The 22,878-nt window shown below is 40.6% G+C and overlaps 2 protein-coding genes and 1 pseudogene across 3 annotated transcripts; 2 read left to right on the top strand and 1 right to left on the bottom strand.

Annotated features, from left to right (window-relative positions):
- Positions 1-3,293: 3,293 nt before the first annotated feature.
- Positions 3,294-19,326, top strand: LOC148729833 (uncharacterized). Its single transcript, XM_088760852.1, has 11 exons — positions 3,294-3,936; positions 6,571-6,709; positions 13,104-13,200; positions 13,630-13,669; positions 14,157-14,211; positions 14,763-14,862; positions 15,159-15,212; positions 15,771-15,894; positions 16,293-16,413; positions 17,120-17,159; positions 17,907-19,326. The coding sequence occupies exons 1-11, from the start codon at positions 3,294-3,296 to the stop codon at positions 18,255-18,257; spliced, it is 1,764 nt and encodes a 587-aa protein (XP_088616978.1). The 3' UTR covers positions 18,258-19,326.
- Positions 9,474-10,474, bottom strand: LOC148729834 (uncharacterized). The gene has a single exon (XM_088760685.1). It carries the CDS (start codon positions 10,281-10,283, stop codon positions 9,474-9,476), a length of 810 nt encoding a protein of 269 aa, XP_088616811.1. The 5' UTR covers positions 10,284-10,474.
- Positions 19,327-19,734: 408 nt separating the features above from the next.
- Positions 19,735-22,577, top strand: LOC148729832 (diamine oxidase [copper-containing] pseudogene; annotated as a pseudogene). Its single transcript, XR_016001177.1, has one exon. The product of XR_016001177.1 is annotated as a diamine oxidase [copper-containing] pseudogene (transcript).
- The last annotated feature ends 301 nt before the right edge of the window (positions 22,578-22,878 follow it).

Raw genomic sequence — 22,878 nt, 5'->3', positions numbered from 1 at the left:
GTGTCGGGTCCTCTGCTCTCTCAATTACATCAAGACTTACAAGCTCATTAAGTTTCTGTTCTAACTTGTCCCTCATACTGAATGGCACACGACGCATAGGTTGGGCCACTGGCTTAACATTCTGATCGATAGGGATATCCAGCTGAAAATCCTTCAATTTTCCCAGCCCCTCGAAACATGATTTGCACTTGTCAAAGATATCTTCCTGTCTCAAAACATTAACTCTAACCTCCACTACAAGGTACAAGACATTCAGTTGTGTAGCTGTTTCTCTTCCTAGTAATGCTTGGCCTCTTCCTTCAATAACAGTGAACTCTGCCTCTACAGTGACATTTTGTACCGTTACGGTTGCAACAAAACAACCAGCTGTTTTCAACGGTTCGACACTTCCGTATGGGTACAGTTTCTTATTGGATTTCATAGATGCACACTTCACTTTATTCTGCTTTAACTCTTCCCACAAATTGCGATCAATCACATTACAGCTAGCTCCCGAGTCCACAATCATGGCAACATTGGGTACACCACCAACATTCACCTGGACCATAGGTTGCTTCCCATCAACAATGGTAAATGCGTACTCACTATCTGGACTATCCTCGGAGTTAATCTGATTTACTGATCGTTTGGTATCTCTTGGCCCTCTTGGCTTCTTTCGCCAAGGCTTCTTATCATTTGGATCTTTTGCCTTTTTAGTTTTACAGCACTTTGCAAAATGGCCTACCTTGTGGCATTTCCGGCATTCTTTGTTTCTTGCGGGACATCGCTTGTCATCCTGAGTGTGTCCTGACATGTCACATCTGTAGCATCTCTTCCCTTCAGTTTTCTCTTGGACGGAATTTAGTCCTTTTGTCAATCCTTCATTTGGGTTCTCAATAGCTTCTGCTTGTCTGTCGCTAGCTTCCATAAACCTTGCAGTATTTTGTAGTTGCTCTAAGGTCAGTCCTCTTCCTTTCTCCAGAAGTTTCCTTCGCAAACGACTAGACATACATTTTTCGATTATCTGATCACGAATATTTTCATCCTTGGCATCACCGAATTCACAGTATTCTGCCCTTTCACGAAGCCTTGTGATAAACTGATCGACGCTTTCGGTAGGGAACTGAGCCATAGTTCGAAGCAGATGTCTCTCGTAGGGGACATTGACTTGGGGCGTGAAGTATTGATCGAGTTGTTCCATCGCTACTGTGTAAACAGTTTCACCTTCGCCAGGTTCTCGAGCTTCTGGAAACGTGTAGTAAACATCTTGCATTTGTGGACCTCCACAGTGAAGAAGAAGAGCTTTCTTTTGGGCTGCGTTTTTTACTCCTTTTCCAACGATGAATAATTCAAATGATCGCTTCCATTTCTTCCATCGTGCTCCAACAGTTGTAGGATTCCCGTGAAGATCGAAGCTAGATATTCCACCTAAATCAGTGATAATTGCGGCAGCCATTCTCAAACTACAATATAGATCCTTCAATCAGTGGTTTTCCTCGTCGCCAGTTGTAGTATCCCGCCCGGATGGTTCGGATCTAACCAATAACACTCGGATTAAACCAACGCACATTAACTTAACAGTTTAATGGTGGACAACGTGTTCTAACAACAACTCTCGCACGCATGCGCCAATGGGTAATACACTACAGGGCCACGCAGGTATGTCGAGCAACTGGCGCTTTCCCCTACGTAGCTTTCTGCTTTCTGTGCGCGCCAAAATCTAATCTTCGCTTGGTAGTAAAGTCGTTCACAATACAGCTTAAGTTCGTGGACGACCTCCAGCAAGCGCTTAGAGAAAGCTTAGCTGTGTTTCCGGTAAGCTAATTAAAATCTGAACAAAAACTTATTAATGAGAATATCGTGGGAAGGAGAGGTTTTTTCGGGCAGTTACCGAAGGGGTTAGGAAAGAATTTAATCTTTCAACTGCTGCCTAGAGTGTTGAAATTCTTGAGCTAGGAAGGCTACAGATTCTCTTCTAGTCCCTTGGTCATTTTCATTTCACCTCTTCTGTCGATTGTTGAAGACCAAGTGAAATACCTTTGATCATTGGGAATCGATCCGATGCTGCTTTCAATGGGAAAAACAAAACCAAAGACCAAGAAATAATGGATGGAAAGGGCGGGTTTGCTTTATTGCAAATGTCAGCTTAATAGTACAGGGCCATCTACCCACATCTAATAAGCTAAAGTTTCCACGCTTTGCTTTTCTTTTTTTTTAAGCGAAGATGAGATTAGATTAGATTTTGACACGCTCAGAAAGTTGCGCAAGTACCAGTTGCTCGACATACCTGCGTGGCCCGTGCGACGAAATAACTTCACGGGATTGGCAAAGTTTCAGTCACAGCAAATTATGCAAAAAATCTAGAAAAGATTTAAGCTTAAATCTCGTTTAACGTTTAAAGCGACATATCAATGACTGCAACCATCGTGTTGTACACAAACCTCGCAAACTGTAAAACACGTTCTCTAGTGATACCTGCGAAAGTATTCAGTATAATTTCCGGTAAGATTTTCGCGGACAATCTGATCGATTTCTCTTACATTGTGTGCTAAGACTGAAACTTTTCACCTCAAGCAAGTCTGCGTTGCACGGCCCAAACAAACATAGTGACCAACTAAGCTATAGGTATATGTCTGTGTTAAAACACACGAAAGGACACTTCACTCTGATTGGGCAGAAAAACACAAAGATTTTCTGGCACCAATCAGATGGCAGAACGACTGCGACCGTTTGGAACTAGTCTTGTAAGACAATGTCCCCAGGGGCTCTTCATGCCCTAACTTGAAATCGACCCACAGCCCCTGGGTCTCCGAGGATGGATGGCAGAAACCTGATGTCAGGTCTCCGTCAACTACCAGGAGCCCAGCAAATGCCAGGAACTCATCAGGTTCATCGACCAGAACAGCAAATTCAACGAAAAGCACAGCAAATTCAACGAGAAGCACAGCAAGTTTAACGAAAAGTTCTGCAAGTTAAAATATGGAGACCATGGTAAGTTCAGTGATAGCCACGGAAAATTCAATGGAGGCAACAGCAAGCGGAATTGCTTCTGAAGCAACTACATCGCCAAGGCGTTCAGGCAACGGAGACTTTATAGGCTATGTTCACCAGTTGTCTCCGATAAAACGTAACAAAAAAACACTATTGACTATTCTACACTGCTGTTACAAAGTAAAGATGGAGAGCAGCAAGAAGCGTTGCTGTTCTCTAAACACAAAAGGCCGCTGTTGGTGGATAGCGAGAAATGTCGTACGCCTGTAAAGATTTAACCCTTCACCTACACTTCAGATGGCGAGAAGATAATCATAAATGACATGACCAAGATATCAGTACCTGGGCAAACTGAGTACTCATTTCAGTTCAAAGAGAGCCTGCTGCCGGCGCGTACGCAGCCCGTTTCAATTGAAGACATACTAAGTCGTACCAATGAATGGGAGAATGTCACATTGAGCGGAAAAGTAGTACATGTTGGCGACATTTCAACGGTTGGTGCGAAGCAATTGAAATCGGCGGAGACTACGTTTGCAGATTCCACTGGAACTATAGTTGTAGATATATGGGAACAGCATATTCCAATGATTGAAAACGGGAAAGTTTATCGTATTGCCCCTGTTAAAGTGCGTTCTTGGGCTGGAAAGAAGAAACTTTCTACTACTGTACGTTCAGTAGTAACAGAAATTATTGCTGATGACACACTTTCAAAGGTGTTCGTTTCCGAAGAAGATCTGAACACAGTAGACTGTAATGAAGTAACGGTGAAAGTGTCAAATATTCACTCAGTTGAGGCAGTTGGAACATTCATTCATTGTTTAAATAAGTATTGCTCAAAACGACTTCTCCAACCCTCGGCGGGAAAAATAGTGCACTGTGACAGGTGTGGATACACTATGATATCTAGCAATTGTACTAAACAAGTCTGTGCAAAGATTGTTATCCAACTTGAAAGTGGCGAGCAAGGCAATTTAACGGCATTTCAAAGTGTTTTGAACAGCATCTTTGAACGAGAGATTTCTTCCCTGTCAGAAACCGATGTGGCAGAAAAGCGTTTACTTTTAGAGGAGGTAATTATACGATATAATTCTGATACGCAAATTATCACAGGGCTGCTGTTGTTGAAATTGTCTTAAATGAAAGCAAAAGTTATTCACTTTTATTAAATTTTGAAATGGAATTACGAGTTGCGTTGCATTGCGTTGCGTTGCTGAATTACGTACTGGAGAAAACGAATGATGTAGTTGAAATTGGTGGATACTTATTTCAGGTGGCATTGTTGACACTACTATATTCAGGAATTTAAAATTTAAGTCAATTTAGATGATATCTTGTGGCATGTTACTCTTTTCAAAATCAAAACGAGTTGAGTTTGTTTTGAAATCGCTACAATAACAGGTCTCGTTGAGTTCTAACTTACTTGAGAAAACCAATAGGTTTATAATTGTTAACTCGGAATAACTAGCTGCTCCAGGCTGGACTTTTTTCGTAATTTGGCGAATGGTTAGTTTTTCAGGTATTTTTGAGATTATTCAGGAATTAAAATTGAAGCCAGTTTAGATATGTTGTGACATGCTACTGTTTGCTTTGCTAAAATGTCACTGTCACGTAATGTGAAGGAAAGTGTTCTCTCCAGTTTTTGTTCTAACCCTGTGCCACTCCAGCAGAAACCATTCTGAAATGCGAGGTACCTATGTTGCCTGAGCAAAGCGTCTGTTGAGAAATGCATTTTCCCTACCTTATTACCTTTTGCACATATTTTTGTAAATAAACTTTTGGGTGTCCTAGATAAAAAGGGTTTTGGCTTGATGGCATGTTGATTGAATAGACTAGAACTTCCGGTGGACTTTTGTAATAAAATTTATGCAGTTTGAATGCTTGGCTATTATTCATTAATTAACTCCCTGAAATTCCTTGAAAGAGAGACTTGTAATAAAGGAGTTTATAACTGGCTTCAAAAATGGATGGAGGGTGAAGTTAAATCCTGGTGACGAATGATATTAATCTGATCTGAAATGAGGGGAAATGTACCTCCCTAAGTACTTAGATGAGTTTGGCATACCAGGTAGCCTGCATGTCAGGCATTCAAGAGAGATAAAGAAAACTAGAAGTGTTTTTGAGCTCCTAGTTTTCTTCCCTCTCTACTACCTCTTTGAATGCTGGTGTAATTCAATGCCGCTGGACTGTAAAACAGTGGGTTGTATGAGAAATAAGAATATCAACACCTTGCATTCTTCTCATGCTTATGCTAAAAACAATTATTTGATGAGGTTTTAGTGATGGCCAGAATGATCAAGGTCTCGGTAAGTGTTATCAGCCAAAGGTTGAGGCTGATAACACTTACCAAGACCTTGATTATTGTGGATATAACAAAAACTGAATCTAATAATTATTATTAGACATTGATTTAAAGGAAATACAAAAATGCATTACGTTGAAGAACTGAATCAACCAGTGATGTTCTTATTTCGCTGTGTGAACTTGACATTGCTTTTGCAGAATAATCTGCTAGCAGATTAATGAATAATCTGTAGGTTGCACTGTTTCCTAGAATTAACTGTAGGCTTTTAGCCAATGAGAATACAGATGATGACTACAATGTATAATAAGTGGCATTGTTGTGTCCAGGGGGGACCATGACTTTGCACATTTCTGCAGATAGCACCTGATGGTCAATAATTAATGTCAGTTTGTTAAGAGAATAGGATCTATTTATATGATTGCATCTCAACAAGAAAACTGCTATCATTGTTAACTTCAAGCTGTCAAGTTGCCTGGAGTTTATGGTAAATTTATTATTGAGGCATTTTAATTTATAGCCTTATATTATATGACAGAGATAAAGACAGTTACAGTAGTAGTAGTATCCAATCAGTGTGTTTAATACTCTTCTGTTTTGATGACTACTTGCTCAGTTAAATAATGTCAGGCATTGTAGATTTCATTAATAAGTTTTTGTTCAGATTTTAATTAGTTAACCGGAAACACAGCTAAGCTTTCTCTAAGCGCTTGCTGGAGGTCGTTCACGAACTTAAGCCGTATTGTGAAAGACTTTCCTGCAAAGCGAAGATTAGATTTTGGCGCGCACAGAAAGCAGAAAGCTACGTAGGCAAAAGCGCCAGTTGCTCGACATACCTGCGTGGCCCGTGCGACGAAATAACTTCACGGGATTGGCAAAGTTTCAGTCACAGCAAATTATGCAAAAAATCTAGGAAGGTTTAAGCTTAAATCTCGTTTAACGTTTAAAACGACATGTCAATGACTGCAAACATCGTGTTGTATACAAACCTCGCAAACTTTAAAACACGTTCTCTAGTGATACCTGCGAGAGTATTCAGTATAATTTCCGGTAAGATTTTTGCGGACAATCTGATCGATTTCTCTTACATTGTGTGCTGAGACTGAAACTTTCCACCTCAAGCAAATCTCCGTCGCACGGCCCAAACAAAAATAACGAGCAACTGAGCAATTTGTCAGTGTTATAACACACGAAAGGACTCCAAAGCACACTTCAATCTGATTGGGCAGAAAAACACAAAGATTTTCTGGCACCAATCAGATGGCAGAACGACTGGGACCGTTTGGAACTAGTCTTGTAAGACAATGTCCCCAGGGGCTCTTCATGCCCTAACTTGAAATCGACCCACAGCCCCTGGGTCTCCGAGGATGGGCTGTCTCATGCGTACACTTTGCAAGTTTTGCGTTTTTGTCTCCAGTATACATTGTTGGTGTTTCGAAGGTAAGTTTCATTCTTTAGCTGTTCTTTATTTTTGCTTTAGCTTACCAAAATTTTTTAACCATCGTAGTTAAGCGTAAATTTGTTAGCGACTGTAAAGTAAGTGTCAAGCCTTCTGAATTTCGGCGATAGCCTCGAAATTCCTGTGCGCATGTTTTTAGTGTTTTTTAATATTAATCTTACTATTTTCAGCTGTTGCTGCAGTTTCTCGTCATTACAGCAATTCTTGGAGTCAAGCTAACCAGCGTAGCCTTAATAGCACGAAGTCAGTGCGGCCTGTACATTTTTGCACTTCAGTTCAAAAGAGGCTTTTACGCCTGCGCAAGCCAATGTTTTTTACTCGGCTTAATCCTCATTGAGGGAGCACTTTATAGTACTGATATAGCTACTGAAAACTCACTGATAGAGCCCGAAGTAGACGCTGAGAAAAGAATACTGGATCGAAATTTTCGCTCATATCTCGATTATTCGACATTATATCATGGGGTCCATCTCAATTGAACAATATCGGTCAAGGATTGGCATTCATGACAGCTTTGTTAAGACAAAGGCTGTTTTATCACGTCTGATAGGACGATTTTGGAACATAACGTTTATGATGTTGTATTTAAATATGTTTTACTTACAAACGTTGAAGCAAGTGCTTGGGAAATACAAAATGAGGAACGAAGTGAAATTTTGGTTCACACATGATATTCTACAATATTTATATTCCATTGATTATAAGGCAAGCAAATGATGTGGAGGAAAATCCAGGTCCTACAATATTTGAAGTGATCGACTCGACAAGAACAGTATGTGTTGACTACTATCAAGGAAATGAAGCACTCTTTGGTGCAACTTTCCATATGCTGACATTATGATAACATCCAACATCAAACTGTTCGGAAATTGAGTGCTGGCCTCCTGCAAGGACGGTACATTCATGGAATCTATCCAGTAGAAACTCTTTGTTATTGTTAATGAAATCTACAATGCCTCACATTATTTAACTGAGCAAGTAGTCATCAAAACAGAAGAGTATTAAACACACTGATTGGATACTACTACTACAGTAACTGTCTTTATCTCTGTCTTTATCTCTGTCATATAATATAAGGCTATAAATTAAAATGCCTCAATAATAAATTTACCATAAACTCCAGGCAACTTGACAGCTTGAAGTTAACAATGATAGCAGTTTTCTTGTTGAGATGCAATCATATAAATAGATCCTATTCTCTTAACAAACTGACATTAATTATTGACCATCAGGTGCTATCTGCAGAAATGTGCAAAGTCATGGTCCCCCCTGGACACAACAATGCCACTTATTATACATTGTAGTCATCATCTGTATTCTCATTGGCTAAAAGCCTACAGTTAATTCTAGGAAACAGTGCAACCTACAGATTATTCATTAATCTGCTAGCAGATTATTCTGCAAAAGCAATGTCAAGTTCACACAGCGAAATAAGAACATCACTGGTTGATTCAGTTCTTCAACGTAATGCATTTTTGTATTTCCTTTAAATCAATGTCTAATAATAATTATTAGATTCAGTTTTTGTTATATCCACAATAATCAAGGTCTTGGTAAGTGTTATCAGCCTCAACCTTTGGCTGATAACACTTACCGAGACCTTGATCATTCTGGCCATCACTAAAACCTCATCAAATAATTGTTTTTAGCATAAGCATGAGAAGAATGCAAGGTGTTGATATTCTTATTTCTCATACAACCCACTGTTTTACAGTCCAGCGGCATTGAATTACACCAGCATTCAAAGGGGCAGTAGAGAGGGAAGAAAACTAGGAGCTCAAAAACACTTCTAGTTTTCTTTATCTCTCTTGAATGCCTGACATGCAGGCTACCTGGTATGCCAAACTCATCTAAGTACTTAGGGAGGTACATTTCCCCTCATTTCAGATCAGATTAATATCATTCGTCACCAGGATTTAACTTCACCCTCCATCCATTTTTGAAGCCAGTTATAAACTCCTTTATTACAAGTCTCTCTTTCAAGGAATTTCAGGGAGTTAATTAATGAATAATAGCCAAGCATTCAAACTGCATAAATTTTAATACAAAAGGCCACCGGAAGTTCTAGTCTATTCAATCCACATGCCATCAAGCCAAAACCCTTTTTATCTAGGACACCCAAAAGTTTATTTACAAAAATACGTGCAAAAGGTAATAAGGCAGGGAAAATGCATTTCTCAACAGACGCTTCGCTCAGGCAACATAGGTACCTCGCATTTCAGAATGGTTTCTGCTGAAGTGGCACAGGGTTAGAACAAAAAATGGAGAGAACACTTTCCTTCGCATTACGTGACAGTGACATTTTAGCAAAGCAAACACAACATATCTAAACTGGCTTCAATTTTAATTCCTGAATAATCTCAAAAATACCTGAAAAACTAACTATTCGCCAAATTACGAAAAAAGTCCAGCCTGGAACAGTTAGTTATTCCGAGTTAACGATTATAAACCTATTGGTTTTCTCAAGCAAGTTAGAACTCAACGAGACCTGTTATTGTAGCGATTTCAAAACTAACTCAACTCGTTTTGATTTTGAAAAGAGTAACATGCCACAAGATATCATCTAAATTGACTTAAATTTTAAATTCCTGAATATAGTAGTGTCAACAATGCCACCTGAAATAAGTATCCACCAATTTCAACTACATCAATCGTTTTCTCCAGTACGTAATTCAGCAACGCAATGCAACGCAACTCGTAATTCCATTTCAAAATTTAATAAAAGTGAATAACTTTTGCTTTCATTTAAGACAATTTCAACAACAGCAGCCCTGTGATAATTTGCGTATCAGAATTATATCGAATTACCTCCTCTAAAAGTAAAAGCTTTTCTGCCACGTCGGTTTCTGACAGCGAAGAAATCTCTCCTTCAAAGATGCTGTTCAAAACACTTTGAAATGCCGCTAAATTGCCTTGCTCGCCACTTTCAAGTTGGATAACAATCTTTGCACAGACCTGTTTAGTACAATTGCTAGATATCATAGTGTATCCACACCTGTCACAGTGCACTATTTTTCCCGCCGAGGGTTGGAGAAGTCGTTTTGAGCAATACTTATTTAAACAATGAATGAATGTTCCAACTGCCTCAACTGAGTGAATATTTGACACTTTCACCGTTACTTCATTACAGTCTACTGTATTCAGATCTTCTTCGGAAACGAACACCTTTGAAAGTGTGTCATCAGCAATAATTTCTGTTACTACTGAACGTACAGTAGTAGAAAGTTTCTTCTTTCCAGCCCAAGAACGCACTTTAACAGGGGCAATACGATAAACTTTCCCGTTTTCAATCATTGGAATATGCTGTTCCCATATATCTACAACTATAGTTCCAGTGGAATCTGCAAACGTAGTCTCCGCCGATTTCAACTGCTTCGCACCAACCGTTGAAATGTCGCCAACATGTACTACGTTTCCGCTCAATGTGACATTCTCCCATTCATTGGTACGACTTAGTATGTCTTCAATTGAAACGGGCTGCGTGCGCGCCGGCATCAGGCTCTCTTTGAACTGAAATGAGTACTCAGTTTGCCCAGGTACTGATATCTTGGTCATGTCATTTATGATTATCTTCTCGCCATCTGAAGTGTAGGTGAAGGGTTAAATCTTTACAGGCGTACGACATTTCTCGCTATCCACCAACAGCGGCCTTTTGTGTTTAGAGTACAGCAACGCTTCTTGCTGCTCTCCATCTTTAGTTTGTAACAGCAGTGTAGAATAGTCAATAGTGTTTTTTGGTTACGTTTTATCGGAGACAACTGGTGAACATAGCCTATAAAGTCTCCGTTGCCTGAACGCCTTGGCGATGTAGTTGCTTCAGAAACAATTCCGCTTGCTGTTGCCTCCATTGAATTTTCCGTGGCTATCACTGAACTTACCATGGTCTCCATATTTTAACTTGCAGTGCTTTTCGTTAAACTTGCTGTGCTTCTCGCTAAATTTGCTGTGCTTTTCGTTGAATTTGCTGTTCTCATCGACGAACCTGATGAGTTCCTGGCATTTGCTGCGCTCCTGGTAGTTGAAGGAGACCTAACATCAGTTGTCTGCCATCGTGACTCTTTTATGATAAACTTGATCCATGCCACGCGGACGCTATATTCATATGATGTGACTGGATCGAAAATTTTACTCATCTTTGATTGGCTAACCTAGACTTGGCCAAAGTTCAAATGGCATCTGTTCTGATTGGTGCTCTCCGATCCTCACCGCGCCAGCGACGACTCTCACGTTTTTATTTGCGAGCCCGAAGCATACTGACTTTTTACATTGCGATACTGTTTTCGCGAAGCGTTCAGACTCTAAAAATTTGAGGGCCAGATTTAGTTGAGCTGAAAACTATAAGTTAGAATATGCTGGTATACTATAGAAGCCTTTTGTCGTAAATACTTGCGCGTGTTCGCAGTAGAGGTCACAGTTTGACAGGAGACAACAGCAAAGTTCTCCGACTGTGTGGGTTTAACCATGAGCTATCATGTATTGTATATGACTTCTAAATTCCCCTTTTAGCTTTTTGGCCAGCTTCAGCGAACAAGCTGGGACTGAAAATTCGACTATAACACACTACGCTATAATTAACTCTTTTTTGCCAACGTGACGTTAAGCCAACTTTGGTAGTTTTCTGTGGAAAAGTCCAGTTGGGTACCCCAGGTGCCTACAGACACTTACTGGACCGCTCCATCACAACAGCTCTTGATTGCATAGTTTAACTAACAGTTCAAACAGGGTTTCACAAAAATGGTGGTAACTGGAGGTGTTCGCATTAATACAATAGTGGTTCCAACAAGAGCTTCCACCAGTAATTGATAGCCCCCACATTGCGGAGCTATTTTTATTACGAGGAATCGATCCCGCGCATGAAGAATGCAGTACACAGAATGAACGTTTTACCCTCAGGGAAAAATGATAAGCCTTCCTCCTTGTACAAAATTTCAGAAAATATAATTTGAAAATGAATGCACTTTAAGATTTCGCCATTCGTTCGGAAGCTGTTCAGATAATGTCACACGACAAAGCACTGGCTTTTTGTAAATACTGCTGTTCGCCATCTTGTATGGTGCTGCTCGCCTCTATGTGGAGTTGATTTAAGTCTGTTAGTGATTTAAAGTATTAGTGGCATGGATGTAGTTTGCACAGAAAATGCAAGTCTCCATTAAGTTCGGGGACAGAAGCATTATCAGAACCCTCGACTGCCCAGGGTAATTCGCAAGGCTAGGAGACGTGCAGGGTCGAAGAAGCTTACGCTGAGTTGCCCTCTCGTTGGGTCTTAAATGCCACAGCTGTGGGAAGCGAGGGAGCCGTAGATCTCGTACACAGTTGTGAAACAAATGCCCAATACTATCATATCCTTATCGAGGAATTATCACTGCTCGGTGTGGACCCAGTGCTATTCAGTTGGATGAGATCTTTTTTAACAAATAGAACTCAAGCCGTGCGCATCGGAAACGTTTTATCGGATTGGAAGTATACCCATGGAGGTATACCCCAAGGGACCAAGATGGGTGTCACCCTTTTCTCAGTCATGATAAATAGGCTCCTGAGGGATTGGGATGTGAGAGCAAAATATATTGATGCTACCACAGTTGTAGAAATTCTGCCTCGCAACTGAATAAGCCTTCTCGATTTGGCTGTTAGGGACACACACTCACTTTGTATTGACCGTAAGATGAGGTTCAACCCTCGGAAGTGTAACGAAATGCTGATAAATTTTATAGAGTACCCGAAGACTGTTATTCCACAGGCTCGAACGTGTCTTAGCTTTTAAATTACTTGGTGTTAAAATCAGAGACGATCTTAAATGGAATGACCACATAGACTATATTTGTTGTAAGGCCGCTAAACGATATTTGTCATCCAAATTAGAAACTATACAAAGGAGAGCCTTTAAGGTAGTTTTTCTGGGTGTTACTTATAAGGTAGCTTTCCCAAGAAACTAACTCAAGAAGCTAGAGTTGCTCTCGGCTATCGCCTCGAGCAACTCTTACGCTTCTTTCGTGCTTAGCAACCTCCCAAGTGCATCCATAACTCAATCGTGCACGCTGTGGTGTTTACCATTTGTTTTATAACATAACATTGATACATTGTAGCTAAAGAGTTCCCTTTTATTTAACAAATCTTACGCGACCAGAAAAAAACTCAAGAAGCTAGAGTTGCTCTCGGCTATCGCCTCGAGCAACTCTTACACTTCTTTTGTGCTTAGCAACCTCCTGCGTGCATCCATAACTCAATAGTGTACGCTGTGGTGTTTACCATTTGCCAATTATTGTCATGAAATTGTTCATTTCTAGGCAGTGGGCACATGTACCGTACATATTCAAACCACTCCATTTTGTTTGAATGAACAGCTACCATAAGTTACTTTAACTTCTTCCATATCAGGGCAGATTATTTCAATGTTGATCAAATTCAGCATCTCTTGGACTACAAGCCACCTTGGGATGTTAAATGGCAACAGCACAAACAAAACTCTTTTGAGGTACTACTTCTTTAAAGTGTAATCATGTCAGAGAGTCCTGTGACACAAATGCATCTGTTAAGCACATAAAGATCACAGGACAACCACCGAATTATGATCTTTGTTTTATCTGGTATGATTAAAGATAGTGCACAAACTCAAAATGATGTTTCTTTCTGAGATGATGATAATAATGAACCTGGTGGCAATCTTCACAATGATGAACACTTCTTAAGCAATAGTGACAATAGGGCCTAGAAATATTTTAGGCGTGTGCAGGATTTGAACCCATGATCTCTGTGATCAATACCCTACCAACTGAGCTAACAAGCCAACTGAGAGCTGGTCATTTTGTCATCAAGATAGGGTTTGGCTAGTTATTGTTACTGATGGCTTCACCATTTCCTCAACCAGTGATCAACTTTTTTGAATTTGGAAACTATTTTGTAGGATAACACAGAGCATCCAAGTGAGCAAGAAGAGAAAACAGGTATTCTTTGCTATTATGACCATCGTTAATAGGATTCTTTAAAAGAAAGTGTTTTAACCATTCAATACTTAGAACTGATGATCACAAGAAAGTCAAATAATCTCCAGTGCATTATTCAGAAAACGGGTATTGAGAAAACAGAAGTGATTTTATCATTAAGCTAGACGCAGGTAGGTAAGTTTTGTCTTGATTAAACACCAAACTCTCTTGAAAGGACGCGTGTAATACCAAGAAGGGAAAATTCCACCTTAGATCTTGAGAGCTGGAAACTATCATGGCACAGTCAAAATAGCCCAAATCTTCTTTCCTAATATGCAATTTTACAAGAATGAAATAAATTCAAACCTAATTCTGACATGAATTATCACAAATGTGTTCTAGATCATGGAAAAACATAGCTTTTTAACCCAGGGAGACACAATGAACGTTATGTATGTCATTTAATGGGCAATCAGTTTGCGAGCTAAATTTTGTCTTTATTTTGTAGTTCAGTTCACAGATGAGGAGAAAGACCAGTTGAGGAGACTTCCAAATAAAGATTATATCCTTAAACTCATAGGAAACATAATCCATTAAAATAATTAAAAAACTACTGATAAGTGCTTTTCCAACTGATTGGTTAGTTTGGAGAAGTAGTGTTCGCTTCTTTCAGTGAAACAACTTAGGTTTGGCTGGTAGCTTTGGGTTAAAAAGTGATTTTATAAAAGAAAAAAAAAAAGAGAGAAAAGAACTGCTACTGCAGTGCACACTAGTTGAAAACAATAAAATATCCAGCTTTAAGTTAGTGTTGAAGAAAAGTTGCTAATATTAATTTAAAAATTGTTGAATTGGAGCCTAGTGCATATAAATACAATATACATGTATCCACCAACAATCACTTCCTCTTCCATTAAAATCCTTGATTATAATATTTTTATTTGTTTACAGTAATAGTTATCTTTATACTATGAGAAAATGTCAGTTTTAAACTTTTTCTGCAATTGCTTTTATTACTTTCTATCTTTTATACATCTAGGTTTTACAATGTATGCATTTATTTAGTAACTGATTACAAACATTTCTTTACGGTTAAGTGCCCTTAACTAATTACAAACCTTCTTGACGACAAAGAAGAACTTTCACTATTCCTTGGTCTCGTTGATATCGTCTATGCATATGCATATAATCATCGGACTACAGAAGGAGAAAATACGGTAAAGAATTGAAAAATACAGGGTGTACTAGTACCTTGGTTCTAGAAGTTTTTTTGTTCACCTCAAGCTCGAGATGTTTTATTTACCTCTCATCTATGTCAACACGCAGCTCCATCCCCCTTATTTGAAACACCCTCAAAATCATAGCCTGAAGAAATGATCAAAGCTGAATGTCACTAAGTATTGCTACTGAAGCTTGACTGCATTTTACACCCAACCAAAAGGATCCGTTCTGTTTATCTAGTGCGAAGGATTTTATCTAAGTTAATAGTGATTTACAAAATGTTGTTTGCCAGGTTGAATCGCCTTGGACCATCTCACGGATAAGTTCTACATTCTCGTGGTTTGAAGTAAGACACTTTTCATTGAAATGACAGATATTTGCAGAACACCTTTATAGACCTAGTGCAAAAATAAAAAAAACCTCTCTATCTATTTCATATCTAAGTTAAAAATTTATACTTATATATTTACATGAAAAACTTCTGAGCCCACACGGGGAATAATACTCTTGTCATTATTTTAGCCGAGCACGCCTCAAGGGCAGGAAGTTCCTGTCAAAACACGTTAAGATAGACCTCCTTTACTGAGATTAAGACTGTTAGTAAGCATGCAAAGAATTGTGGTACAAAACAGGGTTACAGCTTAGCTCGATTTCTGCCATTCCCTCGTGTCTGCTTTTTGGTACAGAGAAGAGGAGAGGGGAGGGGAGGGGAGGGGGGGTCTTATTTCTCAAACAGCGGCCGGTGATCCAAGCCAGGTTGCAGCCAGGGGTCCTTAAGCATTTGACATCACATTCGCATACCACCCCTCCTAAAATGCTAGTAAGACGATTACTGGGGGGGACCCATCCTGGAAAATTCCTTCATATAAGACCAGACTTGAATACATATTTTTGGTTTTCTCAGTCCTTCAACAGTATCCATGATGTCATAATTTCTTGTGCCCGCCGATCTTTATCTTATCCTCTTTATCGACACTGGTCTTTGATCACTGCAGTTGTTGAGGACACAAGAAAGATATTTTCTCTTGGTACGTAGCCGTTGTGTCTTTTTTTGTGTGAAGCATAACAGTTACTGTTTTTAACGTTGCAGAATCAAGATTCGGAAATTTTATAGATGATGTAGTCTCTGATTTGAGCCAGACTTTATTCTGAACAAAAAACGGATGAGATTCAGAAAGCCAAAAGAGGCCTTCGCCTTAGTTTTCCAACAGCCCTCTCCTCGCGGAAATTCCAATGATTACCATGAAATTGTAAAGAATTTTGGGCAAATGAAGGGGGAAGGGGGAATCTGTGAATCCCATCTAGGGGGAGTAGCAATATTCTTAGTCGTGTCATGCTGTAGAAGCCAGGATAAGTATTGACAACATTGGGCCAATGTTGACATTACAATGGGGAGTTAGAGGTCAAATACTTCATTCCTTGGCAGGTCGTCGACAGGTGTTGAGATGTCTATTGGAACTCCATGCCCTGTGTCGTGAAGAAGACCCTTGGTTTCTGTTGAATGATCTCTATTTGACCGACTACTGCGTTTGGATTCAAAAAGCCAGGTAAGATGTTTTAGAGTCATATTTATCTCTGTGTATTGTAGCTCGGAGGCCGAGCGTTTCCAAATACTGATTCCTAAGTCTGTGTGAGAGCGCCTTTTGATAGTGTCTGTAATCCAAGGAAACCACGGCGGCCAATCAGAGCTCAGAAAATATCATAAGGGGCCAATGAGAACTCTCAAGGTGAAAAGAGCGGGAAGACGCGAGCGACCAAGATCACGATTGGTTTTAACTTCTGTATCTTATTGCTTGAGAGGGTATCCGAAAGTGTTCTAGACCAACAGAATGCAAAGTAAAGCAAAACCAGCAATCCCGGATGACAATCTCTAAGCCGCAAGTTTTCCTCGGCAAGTTTTCTGCTTGCTTTGGAAAGTTCTCTTTTCAAATAGCAGACATGTCATGCATTGACCACGTAGACTCGGGTATAGACTTGTTATCATCACCAGTAATTGCCATATGGATTGAATTAGAAGGGCACTCGTTAAGGAAGTTGTAAAGAGTTAAAGGGAAATTCTATTCCAGAAGGGTTTTTCCCAGAAAGATGACGTTGACAAGGTGTAACTCCAAATATATTCAACAAAAAATATATTATTTAGAAGTTTCCTTACACTTGCATGATCGATTGGCAGTTTGTGCTTTTTATCGGGGTTTGGGAGCTTGCCTCGTCAATGCGTTGCCTCGTTACCATATTATTTTTTTCTTGAAACAGCCGTAAGAAGCTTTCGTCTTTAGCAAAAAACCTCGAACAGGTATTTGACAATCATTGTATTTGCCTTTAAGTATACGAACGAGACTGACTCCTATTTTCTGTTCGCACGATCTTAATCCGGTATCCGTTGCAAGGAGCGGCAGTGTTCCTTTTGTCTCTTGTAGAGCGGGGTGGCGAGAATTACTGTAAGAGTAAAGTGTCTTGTCGGAAACCAAAGAAATCTGTGGCCGAAGGTCCTACATTTTGATCAGGACTCCAGCGCGAAAATCCTTCGGCGCGTGCCTGTTTCTCTCTAAGTGCAGCTGTTGCTGAATTACACGCGAGGCCTTGTACAGAAAACAATTCGTGAGAAATGGCGAATTTATGAGGAAGAGAGTATTAATTAACTGATTTCCAAAATTTAAAGATTAGGGGGCAAACTGGTAAAGATGGGGCGAACTTGTTTTACTTCAAGGGGCGAATTCGCAATAGTGGTAAAAAGCGAACTTTAAATGGGGCTAAATATCCCTCACCAAGACAAAATAATGGGCCTTTTGCCATAACCTATTTCTGAACGTATGTGGTGGTACCAGCCAGGAGGGAAATTCAAATATCAGATTTCGCGAGTTGAAAGAGTCAGGGGCGGAAAACTTTAAAGACTCTACGACTCCTTCGCCTCTCAGTAATTGAAGCCATATTCTCTATATTAGCTGCCTGAAAGAAAAATGTGACTTGGTATTTTGAGTAAAATGGTTGCAAAAGAGCAGCAAAACTCGTCAATTTGAAGTTTTCCTTTCGTGTCGTTTAGGTCCAAATGAGTAAAGGCGATTTGTCTTGGCAGTTAGAAGAACTGGAACTGGCCGCATGTTTGGTTCAAAAGGAAGAGGAGAAAACTAATTCCGCTGAAAATATATGCGGGACACGTGGAACTGAAAGCGACAATGACAGTTCCGAAAGTGGGAACGAGGATGATACAAGCGACGACGAAGGTGACGACGACGGAGACGGTGATATAGACGACGAAAGTGGCGACGATGATGATGATACGAGCGACGACGAAGGTGACTACGACGGCGACGATAACAGAGACGACGAAGATGACGTAGGCAATAGGGACGACGATTGCGTAGGCGATCTCGGTGAAGAAATAAAGAAATAATTTCTAAAACTATTGTTAAGAAAGAGATTTCAGAGGCTGGCCCTTCATACTGGACAATGAGATTAAAAAGGATACAGATTCCTAGTTGTTACATTTCTGCTGTTCTACGGAGTAGAAGGACTTTGGTGACAGACACTGACAACAGCAGTTGGTCGCACGACTTCCCCCCCCCCCCCCCGTTCCCCACGGGTCGCCAGTTGCACAATAACAAGGAGACGATGGATCTGTGATAAACTTTGGTCATTTTTCAGGAGTCGATGGATCTGTGATAAACTTTGGCCATTAGTCAGTTTTAATCTGGACTGTCGCGGTTCAAATTTCTTTTGTTGAGATGACAATTGACGATATCCATAACCTTGTTCGGGTCTTGACATCAAAACAGAGAAAAAATAATTTTTTTCAAATTTATTTATTTAGTGTTTTTTTATACAATACTTACAAATTACAGTAATAACATAGCGTACTTAACTTACAAGGCTAACATAACTTATATAATAAGGATAACTAATGACAAAACTAGTATAGTTTACTGGTGTAGCATACACTGATACCTAACATATACAAATGACTAACCTACCTTCACGACCTGGCATACTTACTCGCGCAAAACCTACTGTTAATTTAAAGCAGACTTAACTTATTTACGTATAGTTGGTCGCTTGCATGTCTAGCCAGTTACACAACAGCTAACAATGGTTGTGTCTGTGATGGCCTTCGATAACATTTGCATTGTGGGAATGACAATTGACACACAATCAGCATTAAAAAAACTTGAATTACAGAAAACTTCAAAGGCTACGTGAGTCGACTTGGCAAGGAGATTTCAAGCAGAAACAGGGTCGCTTTATTTCATGCGGTCCTTTTTAAGCCTCAAAGATTCTCCCTTTTAAGAACTTGGCAGCTCTGTGTTTGTTTATACCACGCTTCGAGAAAAGCGACTTTGGTCAGCGCGATTCAAAATTTCACATTTTTTTCAAGGCAATTGTTAGCCATCTACGACTAAAAAATCCTGCGGTGCATCTGTTCTCAGTGACTAAAAATAAAAGCGCAACGAACTGCACGCAACTTCCATGCCGTTTGTTTATGGAGTAATTTTTTTGCTGCTTCCTTTTTCCTTTTCCTGTTTTGTTTTTCTTTACTTCAGCAAACTGAAAGCTTAAAACAGGGCTTTTGTCTGCCTGCTCTAAACTGCACATTGTTCGAGTGTTTCGCTTGCATGTCCTAAGAGTTAAATGTCACTTCCAGGAGGAGGTAGGCGGAGCTGTGTACTTGCCGACTAAATTCATTAGAATTCTTCCGGGAAAAGTAAAAAGAGGAACTTATGCACGGAATTACAATATTTGAACGTGTACAAAATTTTTCCATCACTGCCTTGGACCTCGTCCAATGTCGATAAAAGACGAGTCGTGACTGAAATCATGTCGTTTACTCCGGAGAGAATCAAGATGTCGCCAAGTGTGATCATTTTGATAAAGAGATAATTGACCCGTCAAATTGCATAATTGTCTGAATATTGTCCAAATAGAGACTATTGTTTACATAAAATTTAGTTTATTGTAAACATCGTCCATGCGAGTCGCACAAACAATGGCAGATAAGAACGGCGACAAATCGAATCTTATTTTGAAAGTCCTCCTTGTGATCTTCATTTTGCTATCTGTAGCTTTGCTCATTGCGTTAATTGTGGTCGCTCTCGGAAATAACAAGGACAGCGCTGCAGAAACTGGAAGTTCATCCCCCAGTATCGAAGAGTGCCCGGAAAAAACTCAGCTGAATGCACCATCAGAGGGCTCCCATGGTTGGAGAGAGCTCTACCGAGATTTATCCAAGGAGGAAATAATTGCAGTTCGAGACTATATCATCAAGCAACCGTCCTTGAACGCAACAGCGTATGAAAATGCCAACATCAACGAAAACTATATTTACTTGATCGAGCTGCAACAGCCGCAGAAATCCGAGGCGCTCGCTTACCTTGACACGAACAACGCCCCGAAACCTACACGCAAGGCTCGAGTGGTTTTGTACAATGGGGGGAAAGCAAACCCGGATGTGAGAGAATATCTGGTGAGTCCGGTCGAAAAGCCTAGTCAGCACGCAGAATCGAAGGGCCCTGGTCAAAAATATCCGATCCCATTCAACGCGCGATTCCCAGACCCTAAAGAGATCGACCTAATGGACAAATTAATTCGTAATTTGACTTCGCACCCTGGCGTCGATAAACTCCTCAAAGAGGGAACGGATGGTTATTCGATGTTGGACTGTGTGCAGCCCAAGTGTTTGAAATGGGGTCTAGCAGCTCCCAGTACGTTCAAGATTAACGAGCGAAAAACGTGGACGTGGTTGATGCGGGATTTGATTGGATATTACATTCATCCTGTAGGTTTTGAGATGCGTTTGGATACAAGCGGCAACGACGTGTCCCTCTGGAAAGTGGATAAAATATTTTACAACAATGCAACTTATGACACGGTAGACGAGTTAGTGAACGCCTTTAACAGCGGATCGAAGATCCCAGTTTTCAAAGCACCAGAAGACAACGGAAGATTTTCAACTTATCAGCGACGTGGGAAGAAAGAACCCGCCCAGCCACTTCGAAATCCTCAGCTCTACGAGCCCGATGGCAAGCGGTACACTGTCAGCGGACGTCACATAGAATACATGGGCTGGAGTTTCTGTTTCCGGTCTCGGACCTCTTCCGGTATACAACTGTTCGACATCCAGTTCAAAGGTGATAGGATAGTCTACGAGCTGAGCGCGCAGGAGGCTGAAGCGTTTTATTCCGGTTGGGCACCCAAGCCAATGTTTACCAATTTCCTTGACACCGCTTGGAACATGGGATCCATGAGTTTTGAACTTCTTCGTGGCGTGGACTGTCCTAACACAGCGACGTTCTTTGACTTGATTCATTTCATTGGTGTTAAAGAGCCAGCCGTGTACAAGAACGCGGTCTGTGTTTTTGAACAAGACATCGGGATTCCCTTACGAAGACATTATGACACCGATTTTCAAGGTAGCTACAACTTCTATGGAGGGGTCCCTGGAAGCGCACTGATCCTTCGAACAGCTTCGACAACATATAACTACGATTATGTTCTCGATTACATTTTCTATCCCAATGGTGTGTTGGAAGTGCGAACCACAACCAGTGGCTATGCACAAACTACTTTCTATACTCCTGACGAGGACCCATACGCATACCAGATCCACCCCAAGATGGCGGGTAGCCTGCATGATCACATTTTTAACTACAAAGTCGACATTGATGTACGTGGCACTAAGAACTCTCACCAGACTGTCGAGGTTGGCCTGGAGAACATCACAAGTCCTTGGTTCCTCGGTGACCGACACGTACAAAAGATCTTGAAGCGCCGAGTTCGAACAAAAGAGAAGGATGCGGTGTACCATTTCAATTTTCAGACCCCCACTTTCTTAAATTTCTTCAACAGAGAACAGAGGAACGCCTTCGGTGTCCATCGTGGTTATCGCGTTCAGATCAGGGACATGATGAAGCAGATGATCCCCGAGGCTTGGCTCATGATTAAGGGCGCGGCTTGGTCCCTAAACCAAATGACGGTCACAAAACAAAAGGACACAGAAGAGAGGAGCTCCTGTATGTACAATCAACTGGACATGGCCGATCCCGTGTTGGACTTCACAAAGTTTTACGCAGATAATGAAGACATCGAAAACGAAGATCTGGTCGCTTGGGTCACTATTGGGATGATGCATGTGATGCACTCGGAAGATGTCCCCAATACAGCAACCCCAGGGAACTCCGCAAGCTTCTACCTGAGGCCCTTCAGCTACTTCGACGAGGATCCATCCATGGGGATGTATGACGGTGTAGTCATCAAGCCAAAGGCTGGCGGGGGTAATGATATCGATACTCTGGGATCTTCAGCCACGCAATCAACCTGTACCCCTAAGAACAAGCCCATTGAGTTTTTTGGTCGTTATGGAAATTATTAGAGAACATAACTCTCTGTAAAAGGACATCATCAAAGATCCCACAGCTTACGCAAATAGTATTCATATTTTCTAACTGGAAGAAAAAAAAATTGCGATAAATGTTTCCTGAATTTAGCTTCGTTTACCTTTTTTTAGCGAGTCTTTTCGACAGTAAAACGTGATTTCCAAATCGTCAGGGATATCTTCGGCGTCACGCCATAATTTATCTCGCGTTGCGTGACAGCCCAAAATAGGCACGCACATGCATTCTGGGTAACACCAAATACCCAGAGAAGTAATTTTACAAATGCAAGAGCGATTACTTCATGAACTGTTAGGCCATAGAAAAATTAAATCAGCATTTTGATTTTATTTTTGTTGAAACTAGAAGTTAAAAGTTAATGCTGGGGGAGCGGTGGGGGTGTGTTGCCATGGAAGGGCCAGTAGGCTCTAACAGATCGAAAATAATTATAATGAGTTAATGTACAACTCTAACTTCATGACTTACCGCTCTCCCACTCCCCCCTCCCCCCATCGCCATTAGACAAAACGATTTCTGCCGTTTTCTCGGACTGTGTCTTCGATTCTTTTCGTGGAAGAGCGCGGGCTCGCTAAACGTGGAACTAAGTTCGCACTGTGTTAAATCTTCTTGGCTATCCCCTTGTTAGTGCTC

This window comes from Stylophora pistillata, chromosome 5 (assembly GCF_964205215.1).
Source record: "Stylophora pistillata chromosome 5, jaStyPist1.2, whole genome shotgun sequence".
Lineage (NCBI taxonomy): Eukaryota > Metazoa > Cnidaria > Anthozoa > Scleractinia > Pocilloporidae > Stylophora > Stylophora pistillata.
The sequence above is the reverse complement of the archived record's forward strand: the minus strand, read 5'-3'. Positions and strand labels throughout refer to the sequence as shown.